At 41.4% G+C, this 23,043-nt stretch overlaps 1 protein-coding gene across 2 annotated transcripts in view; it reads right to left on the bottom strand.

Annotated features, from left to right (window-relative positions):
* The window catches only part of LOC129777133 (uncharacterized), a 133,228-nt gene that overhangs the window by 11,420 nt on the left and 98,765 nt on the right, over positions 1-23,043 (bottom strand). For both annotated transcript variants that reach the window (XM_055783212.1, XM_055783213.1), the window contains one exon: positions 11,922-12,852. In XM_055783212.1, the coding sequence (XP_055639187.1) occupies positions 11,922-12,852 (931 nt within the window). The remainder of the gene's footprint in view (positions 1-11,921; positions 12,853-23,043) is intronic.

Genomic DNA, 23,043 nt, shown 5'->3' with positions numbered 1-23,043 from the left:
GCGCACTGGCAAACAATGTTTACTCAACAATTTCTCAAACTAGAAATGGGTGTTGTGAGAAAGGATTAGCGAACGCGAAAACGACAAACGGGAGAAAGATACGTTGGAGGTTGAAGGAAATTGGCAGAAAACTTCTTCATTCTATCATTCAAATAATGTGATTCATAGCACATCGTTTTGCCAGAAAGAGATTATTAATGCTCAAAGGAGGAATCGAGTCCTCCGAGGAAATTACCCAGCGCAAATTAGAGTCGACTATCGATTGCGGCATTCGTACACAAATAATTTTATAATGCAGTTTCACCAATGTGATTTCTTCGGATATATTCACTACATCATGTCATGTATTTCATATTCTTCATAAGGAAATCCATATCCATGGCTTCTATCGGTAACGAATTATTATCGAAACCACGATTTTCGCTAAATGCTCCTTTCAGTTCGGCCTGTAAAAAACTTTTCTGTACTCTAATCCATCAAATTTGGAGCCCTGAAAAGGGCTATTGATTATATGCTAAGCTAATATAGCACGCTCTCCTCGGATACGATGGGCCAGCTGGATGTCCTTGGGCATGATGTGACGCGTTTTGCATGGATAGCACACAAATTGGTATCTTCAAATAAGCCTCCTGCAGCGTCATAACCGCGGAACTTTGGAAGCGCAAGTCGGTTTTGAAGTCCTGAGCAATTCCACGAACCAAATGCTGCAAAGGTAGCTTGCGGATCAGCAATTCGGTCGATATCTGATAGCGACGAATTTCATGCGAAGTTCCCGGTCGATAGCGATGTGGCTTCTCCACCTATCCTGCTACTGGTGCGCTTATCCGAGCTGTCTTCGTGTGCCTTACCACCGAATGACTAACGAGCTGTCTGCGAAAGACTAACGAGCTCGAGTCCTCATGGTGCGAGAGTAGAGTAAGAAATGAACGAAAGCAAAGGAAGCGTCATTTTATAAACCATAAAAGTATAGAATCTAAATCCCACCCTTATTATATTCGTGAGTATACAGTAAGCTTATACAATAAAGAGGGTGGGGTTTACATTCGATTCTTTTATGTTTTATAAAATGACACTTCCCTTGCTTTCGTTCATTTCTTACCTTACTCTCGCACCGTGAGGACTCGTTTCATCGGGACTAAGCAGACAGCTCGTTAGTCTTTCGGTGGTAAGGCACCACGAAAGCAGCTCGGATAAGCGCATCAGCCGCAGGAAGCGTGAAGAAGCCACATCGCTATCGGGATCCGGGAACTTCGCATGAAATTCGTCGCTATCAGAAGTCGACCGAATTGCTGATCCGCAAGCTACCTTTGCAGCATTTGGTTCGTGGAATTGCTCAGGACTTCAAAACCGACTTGCGCTTCCAAAGTTCCGCGGTTATGACGCTGCAGGAGGCTTATTAGAAGATACCAATTTGTGAGCTATCCATGCAAAACGCGTCACATCATGCCCAAGGACATCCAGCTGGCCCATCGTATCCGAGGAGAGCGTGCTATATTAGCTTAGCATATAATCAACAGCCTTTTTCAGGGCTCCAAATTTGATGGATTAGAGTTCAGAAAAGTTTTTTACAGGCCGAACTGAAAGGAGCATTTAGCGAAAATCGTGGTGTCGATGATAATTCGATACCGATAGGTGCCATGGATATGGATTTCATAATGAAAAATATGAAATATATGACATGATGTAGTGAATATATCCCCATATCGAAGAAATCACTTTGATGAAACTGTTTACCGTTTGTCGTTTTTAATTGTTGGGAAAGGGCATTATTTCTGCTGACTAAATTCCAAGAAAAAATCCATTCTATGTTTAAGCGTGATTCATTCTGCTTCGGACCAACGGAACAGTATGATAATCATTTCATAGAAAAGATAAAATGTCCAAGAGTTATATGATTGCTATTTATTGAGTCGAAAAATTGTTTCAATAGCTTAATGATAGCTTCGAAAACAGGTTATTGAAATCATTCGTATCCGTATGTAGCGCGCCCACTTGGAAACCCATTAATCTTATTGGAATGTGAGATGGGGAAGCTCATACTTACGTCTATGCATTATGCTGTACACTACAGACTTTTTTTCTCCGTACTGATTAAGAAGCCGACCGAACTATCGGTCGACAAGTCAGCCTGCAGTCGGCGGGGGCTCTTAATTTCGTTTTTGCAGGTCGAACCGAAAAAATTTCAGTCGAGTTAACTCTTTTTTACAGTAATGCTTTTGAATCCGGACACTTTGCATTACATTCAATATCATACCACAGCCATAACATTTTTTTCATGTTGAATTTATGCGATTAATAGTTGCTAATATAGTTACTGATAGTTTCTTGATAGTTACTTATCAATCGCATTAATTCAACATGCAGAAAATGTTGTGGCTGCGGTATGGTATTAAATGTAATGCAAAGTGTCCGGATTCAAATACATTACTGTATACTTACTTCGATGTTATTCGTTTCTCTCTCAGGGTAAGCAACGAATATAATAAGGGTAGGGTTTAGATTCTATACTTTTATGGTTTATAAAATGACGCTTCCTTCGCTTTCGTTCATTTCTTACTCTACTCTCGCACCGTGACGACTCGTTTGTTTGGGACCAAGCAGATAGCTAGTTAGTCTTTCAGTGGTAAGGCACACGAAAGCAGCTCGGATAAGCGCACCAGCCGCAGGATAGGTGAAGAAGCCACATCGCTATCGACCGGGAACTTTGCGTGAAATTCATCGTTATCGGAAGTCGACCGAATTGCTGATCCGCAAGCTACCTTTGCAGCTTTTGGATCGTGGAATTGCTCAGGACTTCAAAACCGACTTGCGCTTCTAAAGTTCCGCGGTTATGACGCTGCAGGAGGCTTATTCGAAGATACAAATTTGTGTGCTATCCACGCAAAACGCGTCACATCATGCCCAAGGACATTCAGCTGGCCCATCGAATCCAAGGAGAGGGTGCTATATTAGCTTAGCATATAATCATCGGCCCTTTTCAGGGCTCCAAATTTGATGGATTAGAGTTTAGAAAAGTTTTTTGCAGGCCAAACTGAAACGAGAATTTTCGTTTGGATGCCATACAGCATCGAGAAAATTCCGGAAAGATCTAATCGTTGCTGAAAAATAATCTGCCAGTTCCCTGGGAATTGAAGAATACATCCATGCGAAAGAGTTTATTTTAATGTTTTCTAATTATATGGCGAAAACAGCGACCAACTACATTTGATTTCGTAATTTTTCAATCAAGTGTAATTAGCTGGAAAGCTTCTGAAGATTATTCTTTCCCATCAGTAGAATATTTTCGTTTCCAATATTGGATGCATAACATGAAAAACGGAAAATGTTTCGTATCGCGAAAATTATATAATTTTCAATCGATTATTGCTCAGTCGCCGAAATTTTCATACTCAGAGAGTTCATTCTCCTCTAGTTAGCCTTCCAAATTGCCATCGTAAACCACACCTTCTCTCGATTCAATCACGCACGAAAAGCATACTGAAATGATATTCTGGTGGTGAAACCGATTCATTTTTCGTGAGGCGTCGTGCACAAATTACGTAACGTGATAAGGGGGGAGGGGGTAGATGTTGCGTTACTTTCTGTTTATTAGAGATAGGAAATTGCGTTACGAAAGGGGGGGGGGGAGAGGTGGTTCAAAATTCGGATTTTTAGCGTTACGTAATTTGTGCACGACGCCTGAGGACATCGACAAGACAACATCGTTACTGAACGAGCTGAACGGCGAGGGATCGAGGGATTCATTACCTGGCCTGACCTGACCTGATGATGATGATGTTGAATTAAAGAGGCTTTAAACTTTTCAGTTCATTCGCCTCTAAACACCTGACCTGAAATGCAATCAGTTTGTTTTAACTGTGAGGGAGCGCAGAAAAGCCGATGCTGATACTCTCGTGACCAAGAGAGTATCAGCATCGAAATACGGTTCCTCGGGAAGACATAGAAGCAGCCGCCACACACACACATACACGCGCGCAACTCTTTTCGTTTGCTGGTTATCGAGAGGAAACCTGGAAAGAAATGATCGTTGCTGAAAAATAATCTGCCAGTTCCCCTTGGAATTGAAAATTACATTCAAGCGAGTTTATTTTAATGTTTTCTATCCATATAATACTGCGACCACATACATTTGGTTTTGTGATTTGTCAATCAAGTGCAGTTAGCAGGAAAGCTTCTGAAGATTATTCTTCAGAACAAGGTTTTTTGTATCCAATATTGGATGCATAAAACCTTGAGTCTCCAACGTAACACTCTCGTTTTTGAAGTCACCCAAATATTTATTTATTCATTCATTCAGGATGGATTTAGATTCAACTTCAAACGAATGATCTCTAAATCAACGATAGTCCTACGTCACCCTTGCGGTTATACCATAGATATAACCCACTTCCTGTTTTTTCCCGAAAGAGATGTGTTTGCTGCCTTCGTTTCAGTCTGTATCGTTCCACGTTTTGTCGAATCGCTCGGTGCAGCATGGCTGCGCGTGCTGCATCCTTCTCGTTCAGGAGCGCTCGGCACTCGTCGTCAAACCATTCGTTCCGTTGTCCTCGTTGTTCATACCCGATGACGGTCTCTGCTGTGCTGCTAATTGCTGATTTGAAGGAGTTCCAGCATTCATCGAGGAGAACAGCATCCAGTTCGTCTACCCCCGGTAACGCAGCTTCAAGACGCTGCGAATATGTTGCAGCAACGTTCGGCTCCTGTAGTCGTCGTAGGTGGTACCGTGGTGAGCGCTGGTGTCTTATGTTATTGACGACTGACAGTTTAGAACGCAGTTTGACCATCACCAGGTAGTGGTCTGAATCGATGTAAGCGCCACGATACGTTCTGACGTCGATGATATCCGAGAAGTGCCGACCGTCGATCAAAACGTGGTCAATTTGTGTTTCTGTTTGCTGTGGTGATCTCCAGGTGTAACGGTATTGGAGGCTGTGCTGGAAGAAGGTGCTACGTATGGCCATGTTCTTGGAGGCAGTGAAGTCGATAAGTCTTAGACCGTTTTCGTTGGTTCGCTGATGGCCGCTGAACCTACCAATTACCGGTCTGAATTCCTCCTCCTGGCCGACCTGAGCGTTCAAATCACCGATGACGATTTTGATGTCGTGTTTTGGGCAGCGATCGTATTCACGCTCTAGCTGCGCGTAGAATTCTTCTTTATCGTCGATGATATCTTGTACCCAAATTAGACTAGTTCCGAACAATCCGCGTTTCGTCCGAACCGTCGTCTCTTCGAGGATTTTGCGTGTTTGTTAATCCTCAACTCCTTCCAAGTTGGGAGCTATAGCAACTCCAAGGCTTTCTACCAAAAAAGACGGGTGGGTAATGTCGGGGACATAACCGGAGTGACGTAGGACTATACAAAGAGGACAGCTTTTGTTAAATATATATTTTAAATATATTGTTTTATTTTCTTCTCCTACGTGAATACCTACCTATCTACCAGAAAAATGGATTAGTTTACTGTTTACTCTTTATGAACATGTTGATGGTTCTGAAAAGAACCTTTGGTGTTGTGTTTTTGTTATCACTCGATATCCCCATCTTGTTCGGCTAAACCTTTCTGTTTAGCGATTGCGTTTGCCACTCGCCACAGCTTTCACAGTTGGAAAATTTCTTCCCATCCAGCTTTGTGACATGTTGTACAGTAAATTGCATTCAATGCGACGTGCCGAAGCGCCACTCAGTGTCGCATTGGAGGCGATTTTAACCTGTAATTGAACATTTGCGATGACAGTGGTACAGTGTCGACTTTCAATGTGGGGTCATAATTTGGATCTCTATGTTTACAAAAATGTCCAACTAAATAAGTCGCATTACATGTCCGTCCAATTAGCTAAATGTCGAACTAATTGTAAATTACTGTACTTTCAATCTGGAAACAATTTAAGAATTGGTGAAAATTGAATAATCAGGAAAGTCCCCAACTATCAATAAGCTCAGAACAACTGCCAAATTCACATACTCATCAGATCCTGGCAAACAAATTATGAAAAAATCAATTTGTGTTTTATTATTATTTTGGATAATGTTTTAGAAAGCATTGAACTGTATTTCCTAAACTCTTTTTTGGAAGGTTTAATGGCCCTGAAAAGCGCCTTGTTTTATGGAATGGTTCCAATTTAGAAAACTTAGTACTCGTGGTTTTGAAAAAAACCCATTTCGAACGCCCTCGATGCCGCCTTGTTCTGGATTTGCCACCAAAGCAGTTTGTATAAAGAACAAACTTTTTCTTCTGCTACCTGATGCCGTTTTGCGATTGCGTTTGCCACTCGTCACTCGCTGCAACTGCCTGTTGTCTTGATGCCCACCGAACCGAATGTGTTCTGTTCCGAATGCGGGTTTTCTTATCGTCGCGTGCAGCTTTGCCAGCTAACTCGATCAATTCGGCGGCCGAAACTATATAACGCCGGCTAGGTGGACTGGTGCACTGGTACTAACGCGCTCGGCCTAGCTACCCTTGCGGGGAACTCCAGATCAACACGGTTCGAGCGGGATTTTGCCTTTCCCTTCACTTTTCCTCCTTTACCATGTCCAGACATGGCTGCTTAGGTTGGTTTGTTGATGTGTTGTGATGCGAACCGATGTGGTGTACGGTTTGAATGAGAATGATCGTTACGGCAGCGGAGCGGGGATTTTTAAGCTGACTGGCTGGCTAGAGAATTACGCATGGAGAGACTGCGTCCAATGTTTCGTTCTTTTTTTTTCTTTTTCCTTTCCAATCGTGCTTCATTCTATTTCGCTGCTGCTCTGGTTGCCCGTTTTGGTCGTTACGATTTGAGGAGCACAAAATGGACCAATCAAAAATGGGCACATAGTGCATTTGGACAATGCTTGATATTTCACAATTATTCAATTATTTATCTCAAGTAAAATGAAATGTTATTCGTTATGATAGATGCGTAGATATATTTCCTATCAATTGATGCAAAAACCTTTGCGATCTATTGAGAAATGCTCGAGTTATAAGCGTTCCAAATCTTGCATTTTTTCCTACTTGTTCAGTGCCTAGATTTCCATTTCACCCCCTATATCTTCCGGTTAGACGTAGTCCTACGTCAAAACTCCTGCACGTAATAATGAAGATCGTGCACTGATGTATCCGTGCTCTTTGTAAATTCTTGGCCGGCAGATGTCACATGTGCTTGAACTCTTTGGCCAGCTGTTCAAAGTCGAGCGATTGCTCTGGAAGCCCCATGCTTTCCACGGTATATACTTCAGACAGACTGAAGTGTTTTCCTCTTCCAGTCTCCGAAATACTCAGGTTCTCAAGTTCCCTAGTCTCTATCTTCTTATTTATTCATCTAAACTAAAGGATGCATAGGGAATGCGGTCTACTGCATTCCCCAGCCCGTCTGCAAACGCCTGCTCTAAGACTGTCACAGACGAATCATCTAAGAACGCGTAGGTGTTCACCGTACCTTTCCTCCCATAAAGCGTCACTGGAATGACCTTAAACAATGTCGACGAAACTGGATACCGATGAATGGACACAGTAGCATCGGTGGAATTTACAAACGGCTTTCTTTCAGGCTCGGAGTGTAGCAATCGATGCTGGCGTTTCTGACAGTAATTATTTCAAAAACTTCGCCTTCGCATGGCCAGTGAGTGTGTGACATCGGCGACAAAGCTTGTTATCTTTGACAGAAGCTTTTTAAAGGCTACACAGTTTTCAGTTTGCCCGTCGATCGCAGAGTGGATTGCTTGTAAAGGGTATTTCAATAGGGACGCTACAAAAATAGACCGATAGGGACAGCAAACAACGCCATATTTTCCCCCGCTCTTTTGACATTTCTTTTCAGTAAGGTTTGCCATTTTATGATGAAAGGTATACGATCCAAGAACGAGTCGAGATTATAAACATTTACTACCAAAATTCTGAGTCAATGGCCTCAACTTTAAGAGCGCTACGTCCAATTTATGGTTGTCATAATCGTCCTGCCAGATCAACAACTGAGCGTCTAGTGAAAAAAATTGAATCTACAGGCACAGTACAGAATGTTCCCGTGTCAGTGAGACAAAGGAGTTCCCGTAGTGTCGAGCAAATTGCTGCCGCTAGCGCATCAATTGAGGAAGACCCAAAACAGTCTCTCACACGTCGTTCTCAAGCGTTGGGCATCTCTGTGACGTCGTTATGGCGAATTTTGCGAAAAGATCTTGGCCAACATCCTTACAAGATAAAATTAACGCAAGAGCTGCAGTCGCTTGAACACCAGAAGCGTCGGATGTTCGTGAATTGGGTTGAGCAACAACTTGAAAATGATTCGGATTTTCATCGAAAAATCATCTTCAGCGATGAGGCCCATTCCTGCTGAATGGCTTCGTCAATAAGCAAAATATGCGTTATTGGTCAGACAGCAATCCACACGTACTCCATGAGTCACCATTGTACCCCGAAAAAATTACGGTTTGGTGCGGTTTATGGTCCGGCGGCGTCATTGGGTCGTACTTCTTCCGTGATGATCAAGTCCGGCACGTTACTGTGAATGGGAATCGCTACCGCTCAATAATAAGCAAATATTTGTAACTTGGACAATATGTGGTTTCAACAGGACGGCGCCACAAGTCACACAGCGAATATAACTATGGGTTTATTGGAAACCAAGTTTGGTGAGCGTGTTATCTCACGAAATGGCCTAGTCAATTGGCCGCCTCGGTCGTGCGATTTGGCGCTGTTTGTACGGTAATTTGTCCACCAGCTCTTGAAGCAAGATAGAAAGTTAGAAGGTAGAAGGTTAGAAAGGTGCGTCATTCCTACAGCCACCAGGTGACCGCACAAGTTTTGCACAGCCAAGCCGAACTGGATTAACGTTTTCAGACATTCTGCTTTGGGAGCAGTCGTAGCTCGAACTATGGCCACTAAATGGCGGACAATCTGTTCTGGCCTACCAAACAACGCGTGTACGGTAGACAAAAGTGTGACACGATAGAAGGATGGAGGAAAAAGCTACTGACCGCTTCTTTTGCAAACCCTTTCAAAGCCCGTTGCAAACGCAGCAAATTTTCTGACTCAGTGTATCCACACGCTACTAATGAAAAGAGGCCCCTCGATGGGATCCCCACTGAAAACGGGAAGCTCTCTTGAGCCAACTTGCCTCGCTGTCAACTGATGAGGTGTAGGATCCTGTCGATGTTCAATAACTTCAAAGGGGTTTGAATGTATATTTGGGGGTCCTAACGGATCGACAACAGGAGGAAAAGGCTACCCTAGTCTTGGAGGTACATATGGTGTATGGAGTATGTCCCTACTCTCTCTACTCCGTTCGGAATCGTTTACGGGTAGTCACTCACAGTAACTCCTTTCTGCTGGGTTGTATCTGGTGCGTCATACTGAAATGGTCCCTATACTGTTCTGCTGCCGATTGTTGTTTGCTCTGCATGCGTAACGACTTAAGTTGCTCAAGAAGATCTTGTTCCTGCGCCATAAATTGTTGCTTCACTTCGTCTCGTTTCCCTCTCTCCACAAGGCATTGCTGTTCCAGTTGTTTGAATCGTTTCACAAGGTCGTATTTTTTCTACTGGTACTGCTTTCTAATCTCGTGTTGCTTCCACTACGCAGCTTCGATTTGCAACAGATGTTGTTTGTCCTGTTCACGTTGATCCTCTGCACGCTTCAGTACGTTGGTCAACTCCTGCTCACGTTGTTCTCGACGTTGAAGCTCTTTCTCCTCATTCTGGCGCTGCTGTTGGAATATTTCTTCCATTCGATGTCTGTCCTGCACGCGCTTCAGAAAATTCGTCAGCTCCTATTCTCGCTGTTCTCGACGACGGAGCTCTTCCTGCTGGACAAGCTGGATTATGCTTCTCACTCGTTTCGCGTTGCCATTCTAGATATGGAACGTGATTTCCAGTCATCTTCGGGTGTACATCTACCTTTGACGATTTCGGGATCTGTTCGCTGATGTCCAGCAATCTGACAAACGGCATAACTAGCGGTATATTTGTCGTGTTGGCAGTATGTTGTATTTGACGGTGGGACTGCGACTCTACAGCATCAACATGGGATTTCCTCGATGCAAATACTATCGGTGGTGCGAGGAACGAGGACAACATTTGCGACATCGGCCTGTGCTCTATTCGGGTCTTCATCGGCGGCTTCACTAATTTCTAGAGGAGTCGATGATCCTACCGGTTCCACGGATTGAACGGGTACTGGTTGATTTGACTTATTTTCGATCGAACCAGGCATCACTTGTTGGTTGAACCAAGCTTCAACGTTAATTCGTATGCTCCGCATACTGTCCGCATCTTCATCCTGCTGGCGAAGCAACTCAAGCTTTCGAGCCAAGTATTATTTTTCACGTTGAAGTTTTTCGTTCATCGCCTTCTCGACTATTTGCTCCAACTTCTGCAACTTTTCTTCTTCCAGTTTCTCCCGCAGACACCTTTCGTCTTCCAACCATTGCTGCTCTGCGGAAACTTGGCGTGCCAGACATTCCAGTCCTATAGCATGCACGTGACGGAGGAACACATATGAAGTCTCTGGATCGCACTGTAACTACGTCCACTTTCGCACATGAGAAATGGTACCGAAGCATGCATTTTCCGCTTTGTCCCATATACAAATCCGCACTGTTGGGCCGAGTACATTCCACGCAATCGAAATCCTCTCCATGTTCGATGTTGATCACCCATCATTCAAACCCATCTTCTTTCGACTCCGGTGAACGGTGAACTAGCTGAAGCTTGTCGAGTTGCTCGAGTTTTCGATCGAGTCTGACAAACAAACGAGCCCTGCGTGTTCATGTTCGAATTCATTGAGATTGTTACGTCCTTGGGGTTGGGTTTACTGTTTCGAGGACTTCGTAGAGGAAATCACCAGGGCTCCCGATGATATCAGCTCAAAGCTGTAAATTTATTGGTTCGAATCAATTTTGACTGTCGCACCAGTGTAGCATCACAAATTTAATATTATAGGGTATTTCAATTTCTAGTCTGTAAGTAGGTTTTTCAATTATAATAATTAGCTATATAATAATCAAAATCAAATTTACTTCGAATGCTGTTTCTTTTCACTATCAAGTCAATGATAATGATAATCTGATATTGGTTATTTCGGTTATTTGATAACAACAACTGCATCGGGAGGGGACCGTAGCCACATTGGTTGCGCGTTCGCTTAATAAGCGATCGATCGTGAGTTCAAAACTCAGGGCCCTCATTGACCATCTTTGCGTTGTTAGAGAATAACTGCGTCCACGCAACAACCATCAGCGATGGAGATCGATCCACGGTCGAAATAAGATCGATTCATCCATACAACTGCTCTGCTCTGCAAGACACATCGGGCTGCTGTTCTATAAATAACTCAACAATGATTAATCAACTGTCTCCGCTGTCCGGTCTAACTGGATAATGGAAGAACAGAAGGGAAACTCTTACGCCTAAATGGCTACTGTGTAAATGTGTACCATATGCCATGGTATTGAAGGAAATACTCTAACGCCGAAAAATGGCAACTGTGTAATGTGCTAATTATAGATATGATAAACATGTGACATGTACACGATTAAAATACGTCTCTGTTACAGCTAAAATGCGATAGAGGCGAATTAACTTCAAAGTTTAAAGCCTCTTAAAAACAAAGAAAGAAGAAGAAGCTAAAATGCTAATGAGCCTAAAATAAACAAAAGGGATAAAAAAACAGCATCGGGGGGCACGATGATGGATTCATCGAAGCAATCCGTCGTAATAGTATAGTATAGAATGTTACTAAGGTATACTCTCGATATTGCGCCTAGAGAATGTAATCAAGAGGGTAGATCTTTATTGAATTAATAGTCGAAAAAAACAATTCACTTTCAAAGTTTGAAAAAGTTTTGGAAATAATATAATGAATTTAAATTTTGCTATAGGGCATACTGTAAGAGGTGATTATTGCGCTACTTTAAGAATCTAGTTGGTGTGGAATTGCGACAACTTACCTGCCATCAACAAAATCTGCAGAATTCACATTCACCGGCTGGCCAAGCCGAGCGCCTCTTCGGTGATACGCGGGAGAGCTTCGTATCCTATCGATGAGGTACCGATCGGACCCGCTGGTTTCCGGACTGGATGTACGGCGCAGCAGGTTCGGTGAACTAGAATCCAGACAATCGTTATGGCTGGAGGAAGCCTTCGAGGAGGAATTGTGCGAGTTGAGTGCCGCGACACCTGCCGTGGAGTGACAGAAGTTGTAGATCACATCGATGTTTTCGTTTTCCAAATAGTAGCGCTCGGTGCTACTGCTAGATTGGTTCCTTGTTAGGCTGGACGGAGTGTTGGCGTTTCGTCGAATGGCACCTTGAATGTAGAGCGAATCCATTTTCTCCTCCAGAAAATAACGATCCGCCTCCGAGAGCGAAGTGAGTGCTTGCTCCTCTGGTTGGTAGTTTACGTGATTTCGCTGGATGTTCATCATAACCGGTGACAACCTTTGATGATGTTGATAAGTGTTTGTGAGGAGGGCATCTATTGGAGTGTATGTTCTGGGTCGTAACGGGCGGTAATCTACCCGTCTATTGACTGTCGGTGGGGGCGGCTGATGTAGAAAGGAAGTATTTTGCTCAATCGATGACGATGAGCTCCTAGATAGCATGATGCCATTTTCTAACACTTTTTCCTTCTTGCATCCGTTCGAGTTTGCGTGATTGGTCACGAGGCTCGTTTCAGCGGTGTAAATATTGGAATCAATGCCGAGAATGGGTGATTTTCGTGACATTTGATAAGCTTGCGGATCGAGCGGACTGGAGCTCAATGGATGGTGATATTGGAGGGCATCCATTGACGGTGAATTGCGCCCCAGGGATGCTAGAGGACACTCGACTGGCGCACCTCTCCGTTGTGGGTGCGACATGTTTGATGATTCGATGCTATCTGTAAAAAAATAGAAAGAGAGGAAGGAAATAAAATTTAATACACATTGTTCTTTGAAAGTTGCTCAAAAATCATATATATCCATTTACTGATCCCAGAGATATCCCAAATTTGATGACAAAAGAACATCGAATTTACCCCCCTTTGCCCTATGTGAACTGCAATGTATATAGTCAGATAGGTTTTTCCCCACGGGGCGTCAGATTTGATAGATATTTTATATCATTGCATTTGCTGCTGTTGTGCTTCTGCATCCTAGCCTGGAGTGCTGAAATTGTTTGCGATGAATTTCTCGATTTCAACTTGATAAATTTCGCGTATCAGGGGTAATAAAATACATTAATCAATAGCAGCGTCCGAGATTAAAATCAAGCAGCTGAACGGCGCCGGATTGCGCAAATTCCTGCGGGCATCCGTCTTTTCTGCACTGGTTGATGCTGCTCCATCTCTCGTGTCTAAGAGTAGCACAGGAGCAATCAAATGCACATGTACATCAATCAGTTTCTTTCACTGCGATAAGGTGCATTTCATTGGGAAATTCTATTTGTTGGACAGACAAGAAGCGGAGGTCAAGCAACTCTTCAAGTGGCTTGAAACTTTGTATTCGAAAAGATTAAAAAAGTATAGAATACAAGTTAACCCGGCGAATGTTATTCTGCCGTATGAATTATTTATAGTGGATATTTTAGTATTAAAATAAAAAAATAACTAATCTAAAAAAAATAAGTTTATCGAATGTGAACGATAAAATAGAAGGAAGGAAACGATTTGAACAAAAGTGTGTTTGACGTTTATGCTGCCGGAAATGACGGTGCGTATCATCATTCGAAAAACACACATGAAATGTTTGTTCGTTCGTTCTATTGGAAGTAAAATGTCACAGCGCTATATCGACGCGGAACAATTCAGAAATATCAGTAGGATCATGTTTTTCATAGCATATCTCGTCGGTTCGTCTCGACACCGAGGCGAAGATTTCAAAGAAATCGAAAGTAAATTAAAATTCGAAACTAAAGTATGAAATACTTTAGTTTCGGGCCCGATTTCGGATGCAGCTCTATTCGGCCTCAAGTACGAAGACAGTAAACACAACTCATACGCCGATTGAAAAACGACAGATATGCCCGAAAACTTCATTGGAGTTGATATTATTATGTCATTCGAAGAGTATGTCATCGATAGTGGTACCGGACAACGGATATCCGGCCAGCTTCGAGGCCAGATAGCCGGATATCCGGCGGCCTGATATTCGACTCTTCATAAGTTTATACTATATTTAGAGAAACGACAGACGCACATGAAGTAAATTAGGCGTTAAATTTTAGAAAGAAATAAACACATTTATAACACTAGTTCACGGGACGCGTCATTTTGACGCATTTCGAATTTAATGAGGAAAATTACAAAAAATGATTGCATTTTTATTGCATTGCTTGTAATGACTTTTATTCATTGATCGAGGTAAATATATATTTTTTTTTTGTTCCTTTTATTTATTTTAGGCTCATTGGCATTTTAGTTGTAACAGAGCCGAATTTTAATCGTGTACATGTCACATGGTTATCATATCTATAATTAGCACATTACACAGTTGCCATTTTTCGGCGTTAGAGTATTCCCTTCTATACCATTCCATATGGTACACTTTTACACGGTAGCAGCCATTTAGGCGTAAGAGTTTTCTATCTGTTCTTCCATTATCCAGTTAGACCGGACAGCGGAGACAGTTGATTGATCATTGTTGAGTTATTTATAGAACAGCAGCCCGATGTGTCTTGCAGAGCAGAGCAGTTGTATGGATGAATCGATCATATTTCGACCGTGGATCGATCTCCATCGCTGATGATTGTTGCGTGGACGTAGTTATTCTGTAACAACACAAAGATGGTCAATGAGGGCCCTGAGTTTCGAACTCACGATCGATCGCTTACTAAGCGAACGCGCAACCAATGTGGCTACGGAGGCCCCCGAGGTAAATATATATTGAAGTCTATTTTCTTCAAAAGTGTTGAAATATCGAAATTCTCTATGTGGTATACCTATCTCTACGGATATGCGTCAATTTGACGCATTGTAGTGTAGACAAAATTTTGTGTAAATATACAAACACCAATAATATAAGAATAGTATATAGGACTGTACCGACACTTCGATTCGTTGTATCCGTTATCCGATATAGTTATCTCAAAAGAACCTTAATTTTAATATTTTCATTTTTTGCTTTTTTTCTGTTCTGTTCTTTATTGGAGGGAAAAGGAGGGAAAAAAACCTCATCTTTTACGTATCAACATACTACATAAAATCCTACAGATACATTTACCTAAACCTAATCTTAAACTAAACGCGAACACATTAAAAAGGCCTGGATACAAAAACAATCAATTAATAAGAAGAACACCGTAAAACAAATTCTTAAGCCTAACAGGGACACATTAAAATCGAAACAATTGTAACACTTATTGAACGCCTTGCACATGCCGGTTATCGGCTCATTTGCACCGTAGTTCGTAGGAAAGACTGGGACGTTTAAAAAATAGTAAGAACGTAGATTCACGCGTCTGATGTTGATGTTCAGTTGTTGCAATAATGCACCACAATCAATATCAGACTGCAACAGATCAGCGATAAATATAGATTTTGAAACGTCGCGGCGAACGCTTAGTAACTGTAGGTCCATCAAAATGCATCGGCATTTATAATCTGGAAGATTGAGCCGATTCCTCTAAGGTAACCAACGAAGAGCAAACCGTACGAATTTTCGTTGGATGGATTTGATGCGATTCACACTGTTACCGTAAAAAGGAGCCCATACTACCGAGCAGTACTCCAGTGTTGAGCGAACCAAAGATGAGTAGAGAGCTTTCAAACAAGAAACATTCCTGCATTCTTTGGCGAACCGAAATATGAAACCGAGTTGACTTGACGCCTTGGCGGAAATGTAATCAACCTGATCCTTAAAGGTTAGTTTCGAATCAAGTATGACACCCAAGTCTTTGATGTTTGACTCACGATTGATAATATGATCCGTCAGGCAATATGCGAAACAGATTGGCGATTTTTTCCTGCAGAACGTGATAACTGCACATTTTGAGGCGTTTAGCACCATTCTGTTCTTGTGACACCAATCAACGAAAACGTATAACTCCTGCTGCAGAAATAAAGCGTCACCTCGGTCCTTTATAACAGAATACAATTTGAAATCGTCGGCGTAAGACAGCTTCATGCAATGAATTGAAAAATAAACGTCGTTCAAATAAAGTAAAAAGATGAAGGGTCCTAGATGACTACCCTGAGGCACGCCAGAAGATACTGGAAACGATTCGGAAATATGATCACCTATTTTGACTGCCATATGTCGACCGGTAATAAATGAGCGAGGCCAATTAAGAAGAGAACCGTGGAAGCCAAGTATCTCTAACTTGGCAATTGCAATGTCATGATTAATTTTATCAAATGCAGCCGAGAGATCGGTGTAAATAGCGTCGACTTGATGTCCCTTTACCATCTCGCGTATGATTGAAGAGGTGTATTGTACGAGATTTGTAGCAGCTGATCTCTTCGGCATAAACCCGTGTTGCTCGGAGGCAATGTAGCTGGAACAATTGTACTTCAAATAATCCAGCACCAACAGTTCAAATAGTTTAGAGACTGCACATAAAGCAGCGATACCTCGATAGTTCGTAACCGATTGCTTATCACCCTTTTTGAATATAGGAAAAACGAACGAGAACATCCAGATCTCGGGGAAAATTCAACGAGAGGTTGAAGATCGATGCTAATGGTGAGAACAAAACTTCAATGCAATTCTTAATGACGAGCGAAGGTATTCCGTCTGGACCAACGGAGACAGAGTTCTTGAGACGGAGGCTAGCTTTCCGTACGTCATCACCCGAAATTGGCGGATGCGACCCAATGTCACGATGTATAGGAACCTCACTAGCGGCAGCTGATATATGGTCTCTAGACAAATGTTCGTTGACGAAAACACTGCTAAATTGCGACCGGAACAGATCAGCAATTCCCACAGTATCCGTTGCATCTTGATCTGCATTGAACATAGAAGAAGGTAATCCTGACTCTTTCCGTTGATCATTCACGTGTCTCCAGAAACTTTTCAGATTCACTTTAAGCTTGTTTTGAAGTTCACGTTGATGGGCTTGGTAAAGCTTATACTGTTTGTTGACGTTGTTATAATTCCGTTTTGACACGACCGTACGCTGTTTGCAAAATTTCTTTAAAGCAGCACGTTTATATGACTTTAGTCGCATCAGTCGAAGATTGGACCAAGGTGCGTTAATAGGTGGGGACGGAATTTTCTTTGGTACGATCTGATCGATTGCATAAACAACAATATTCGAAAAAACAGGAAGTGGGTTATATCTATGGTATAACCGCAAGGGTGACGTAGGACTATCGTTGATTTAGAGATCATTTGTATGAAGTTGAATCTGAATTCATTCTGAATGAATGAATATTTGGAGAACTTCGAAAACGAGAGCGTTACGTTGGAGGCACAAGGTTTTATGCATCCAATATTGGATACGGAAATATCCTACTGATTGGGAAGAATAATCTTCAGAAGCTATCCTGTTGATTGCGATTGATTGAAAAATCACAAAACCTAATATATTTGGTCACAGTGTTACATGGACAGAAAACATTAAAATAAACTCTTTCATATGAATGTAATTTTAAATTCCCAGAGGAACTGGCAGATTATTTTCAGTAACGATTAGATATTTCCACATTTTTCTCGATACTGGAAGCCCACCAGTGGTTAATAGCACTTGATTGAAACATATTTGGTCACAGTGTTACACAGTGAAAACATTCAAATAAACTCTTTCACATGAATGTATTTTTAAATTCCTAGAGGAACTGGCAGATTATTTTCCGGATCTTTCTCGATCCAAACGGAAAGAATTCCGTGCGTGTATGTGTGTGTGTGTAGCGGCTGCTTCGAGATCTTCCTGGGGAACCGTTTGTAGCATCACTCTCCTCCTGATGGATTCCCTTCTGGCCTAAGGTGCACAAACAGGCTCTTGGTGACACCGTTCATCCGCGCTTTCATGATAAATGAAGAGCTTCACCACAACAGCGACAACATGCTCCAATCGCTGTTCAATTAGAACTGAGTGGATTTCCGAGCGGCGCTCGCTTATATACCGATTGGTGATTTCAATAGCCTGTTTTGAAAGCAAATTTAAGACTATTGAAACAAGTTTTTGGATCAGAAAGTAACAAGTATAGAACGCGTAGACATTTTATCTTTCGAATGAAGTGTTTATCATACCATTTCGTTCAGTTGTTTAGGAGCTATTAACACTCAAAATCTCGGTCTCCGGCGTAACGCTTTCGTTTTCGAAACTTTGATTTTACACCCCGGTATAGAAATGAAAGACGTAGTCCTACGTCAAAACGGATGAGGCTGCGTTCGCGTCACAATCTCGAAATTCATCGTCCCAGTTGATATGATCAAAAAAAGCGATCATTCCCTCGAAGTCAGCTTTACGATAATCGTAGGAAACGGTGTCTATTGTACTACGAAACGAACAAGCCTGACGGAAACGTAATGTTACTTGCAGCGGTGGATGACGTCTGCTTCGTTTGACTAGTGGTTCGAGTGCCTCAAGAACCGCGCAATTAGAGGCAAGTTCGCGGCTGACGAAACAAAGATCGAGTAATCTGTTGTTGTCATTGAAGACCCCATTCAATTGCTGAAGATCAGCGGTATTATAGCAGTCCAGCAAAGATGTTACTAGAGATGTTGTACTAGAGCCATTGATGCGAAAGTGGTAGAATCCTGTATCATTCTTGGTCCAGTTGATTGAAGCCAGGTTGAAATCACCGACAACAAATCACCGACAACAAAAATACTTACAGTATATAATGAAATTGCTTTTCAAATGTTGTTATACATTCCATGCCAAACCGATATAGTGTTTCTCAGAATTTCGTGAAAAGTGGTCGTAAAACATTAAAAAAAAGTGGTTGTTAGTATTTCTAACAAAACTCATCATTATAATATCAGATTATTTTCAGAAATAATTCTCATTCAAGATTTTTCACCCACTTGCAAATAACATGTTTCTCTGTTACATGGAATAAATGTTTTATACAGAAAATATGATAGAATAAAGACAACCCTAAATGGGACAATTCCTTCCTCGAGTTCTGCTCTTATCAACACATTCGGCGATACTTTTTATTGGTATAGATAGAAGAAGATATAGGAGTGCATTTCATCACATTAAAATCCATTTCCAGTTTCGAACAAAGATCAATTTTGCACGGGCAAACATCAAATGGACTAACAGCACTTGTCACTATGTAATTGTAGGACATATGGAAATTTAATTTTCCGAATTTTTCTTTTACATTCAGAGTTTTCCGAAAATTTTCAATTGTCATGTTTGGTTGGAATATTTTTGGTTGAAACATGTGTAATATTTTTATGGGACCCCCTCTCCATTCCAGAGGAGGGAGGGGTGTCATACCATCATAGAAACATTTCTCATACCCAAAAATCCATCACATCCCAAATTGTGCTTGTTTAGTTCTCGAGTAATGCAGAAGTTAGTGTTTCGTTTGTATAGCAGCCCCCCTTAGAGAGGGGCAGGAGTGTATTCACCATAGAAACGTTTCGTGCCCCGTAAAACCTTCACATGCCAAATTTGGCTTCATTTGCTTGTTTAATTTTCGAGATATGCATAAATTTGTGTTTCATTTGTATGACAGCCCACCCTTACAGAGCGGGAGGAGTGTCTAACCACCATAGGAACATTGCACCCTAAAACCTCCAAATGCCAAATTTGAGTTCGTTAGATAGGGAGGTGGGGGGGGGTGGAGAGTCTAACTACCATAGAAACATTTATTGCACCCCCCTAGAGATGGGAGAGGGGTCTCAAACTATCACGAAAACCTTCCCCGGCCGGACAGACAGCATACAGACAGAAATCAATTTATATATATATATATATATATATATATATATATATATATATATATATATATATATATATATATATATATATATATATAAATCCCAAAAATCCCAAAAATCAATTTTGGGTGTAGGACGTAAAGCGAGGTATGGGTGTACTAATAAAAATTAGGCAATAAATACCACTACGTTAAGAAGGCGAACATTAGGAACGTTAGGATCGTTAGTGCTACTTCACTTGGTGAAAGAATCTCTTGTCAGAAAGACAATCGAACCTGAAGCTGATATGTGAGAATCTAGCCACTGGGCACGGGAGCCACTTCCCCAACTAATAGGGGAAGTGGGGGCATAGTGGTCACCCTAAGGAATATGCCCATTTTCAGTGCCCACATACCGATTCAATTCCCGTTTCTCGAAGAATATTATAGTTCAACTCATTGTTCTTCAAGATAGCAAACGGCTTTTACTATAAAAATTCAAAATATTACACTTGTCATCATTAGAAAAAAGGTGAAAAATTGAACTTTTTTTTTGCTTGGAGGTAAAATGGTCACCTAGTGGGGGCAAAGTGGTACATATCAAGCTAAATTGGATAGATTTATGCGTTTTCCGTCGTCCAAATTTGTTCGAATCATATTTGATATAGTAGATACATGTATGAAATAAGCTTGGCCTATTCACCTACAGTCTCAATTTAAGTTTTCTCTTGCATACAAAAACGTAGTAAGAAACACATAACGTACACATAAACATAAGGCTTGGATTGGTTGGAGTGGCATATTAATCCAGGGTCAAAGCCACAAAAGGATCTTTTTCAAGAGCAGAATGTGATAAGGTATATCAGCTTCAGTAAACAGAACATTGTAAGTTGTTATTCACCTATGACCATTCTGCCCCCAAACATCAAGATCATTTTAATGCTAATTAATCGCTGAAATTAAACAAAATATCTGTTCACCTCTTCCAGAATATGTGAACAGTCGTCCAAACTCATTATATGTCCAACATATCAGATTGAATAAAATAAATTTCACGAGAAATTCCTTAGATACCATCCGCACAGAACTACGGCCGAATGGCTATCAAGAGAGTAATTTCTGTTTTTATTTGTATTTTGACATGCGACAGCTCTACTGAAGAACAGGGTGACTCAAAAGTCATTAAATTCTTCAAACTTAAGGTGACTAGCACTACACTGACCACTTTGCTCCCCATGACCAATTTGCCCCCACTACCCCTACATCTCTTTTTTAAAGTTTAACTAAAATATCTTGAAGGGTAAAAGGATAAGAGTTTGTCGGTGAGATTTAGAAAGATGAGGATCACAAAGGATATCATTCAGTCAAATGTTAAATTTTGTGCCGTTCCATTTTATCGTTAGTTGAATGAGTTGTTAGTCGAACTCTCTGTTAAGTAAATTGAGATATGAAAAAGTAATAAATAACGCGTTCTTGATCCCACCCCCTTCACGAATTACGTAATTTGTGTATGAACAACACAAAATTACAACATACAACAAATTTTGGTAGGTAGTAGTCTTATAATCTCATAGTAAAAATAACATTTTACTCAAATTTACAACTTTTCTCAACATATTTGATCGAAATGAACGAGAATTGTTGGCAAACGATCATTCCGTTACGTGTTGTTGTCGAGCACGAGATAAAAGGGTTGATTCGGCCAAGTACACACAGATTCCAACTCCAGACAGCAGTTGCGTGGAATGTTATGGTTGGATGTAAAGCGGAGAGTGCCCTCGAGCTCCCCTATCAGAGCAGGAGGAGAGCGAGAAAAAAACAAGCGTAAAGATTTTCCCTACCGCGCGCGGTGCACATACTTTTCTTTATAAATATCTTATATTCAAAATCAGATCTCGAAAAACAATTGCTGGTAGTTGATGGATGTGCTCTGATCGATCCTGCCCCTCGTCATCGGCATCAGCAGCAGCAGCAGCAGCAGTCTTGCTACTTCTTATGAGCGATCGATGTTGTTCTATTTACTACCGTGAGAAGGCATCCATTCGCTGCTGCAGCATGAAATTTAAATGACGCTGTAATTTGTATATCCTCTGCCAGTTATAAATTTTATCAGATTATTAAAGAAGGTTCTAGTGCCCCTTCGGCAGTTGGTACGACAGCGATTATCTTACACGTATCTGAGCCACATTTTGGACAGCTGGGGAAGTACACATAATTCGTTCGTTCAGCAGAACTGCAACGAACTATATATCTCAGTTAAGCCACTCAAGGTTTTTGAGGTCGATTACACATCATATGTTCATGCAATACAAAATTTGCTATCTTCTGTATCAACCCCGCTCGAATAAAAATGACCAGACATTCAATATCATATCCTAAGCTTTACCATTCCAGCAAGACAAATGAATTCATATGTGGATAATTTGAATTTAATTAGCAGTTTTATGAGCATTCTGACAAACCAAGGCACTTGTGCATATCGTAATGGTATAGCAGTTTGTTTTGCCATGGGCAAACTTATGCAGTAAAACTTGTGGAGGGCGTAGAAAGTTTAGGTGGACCATCAAACTTAAAAAAAACGCAATGCACATAAGAAGAATTATATCATCCACCATCAATTATACTTTTGCTATTTGTTGCCCCGTTTGCATCTTGCACATGCTGCTGATTGTATAAGTTCTTTCTTTTTGCTACAATCTTAAATCAAAATGGAACGAGTTTCGCATGATTATTTATTATGTTCAAACTAAACTGGAAATGGTGAGTGGCCACTTACCCACAATTATAGGGTTATCCATTTCGTTGATAGGAAGACTTAACACTGTTCTCTGACAGTGGTTAAACTTGGATGAAATGTAACTTCTGATTTGTTTACAAAACAAAGAGTGGTGATTCTGTCGGGCCAGCGGCCCATCGAAAGGTTCCCGAATAACGTTATTTCAAGATTTGGCTCTACGGATGAACCATTTTTGAATCTGTTCAATCATGACGATCCACATGTGCGAAGTAAACCCATGCTGACGATTGGCGTTGGATATCAATGTAGATCGGTGTGAGTCGAAGGTGAGCTTAGGGTCGAGAGCTACCCACAAGTCGTTGACCTGACTGACTTTTTCCAAGATGGAATCATCGGTCGTGTAGTCGAATATAATTGGTTGTCTTTTTCGATAGAAATTCGTGATGACACAACTAGTTATGCTGATGGTTAGTGTATTCAGGCGATACCAACTCACGAACTGGTCAAGCAGGCTCTATAACCGACGGCAATCC

The sequence above is a fragment of the Toxorhynchites rutilus genome, chromosome 3 (assembly GCF_029784135.1).
Source record: "Toxorhynchites rutilus septentrionalis strain SRP chromosome 3, ASM2978413v1, whole genome shotgun sequence".
In the NCBI taxonomy this organism is placed as follows: Eukaryota; Metazoa; Arthropoda; class Insecta; order Diptera; family Culicidae; genus Toxorhynchites; species Toxorhynchites rutilus.
This window is presented reverse-complemented; position numbering and strand designations above follow the sequence as displayed.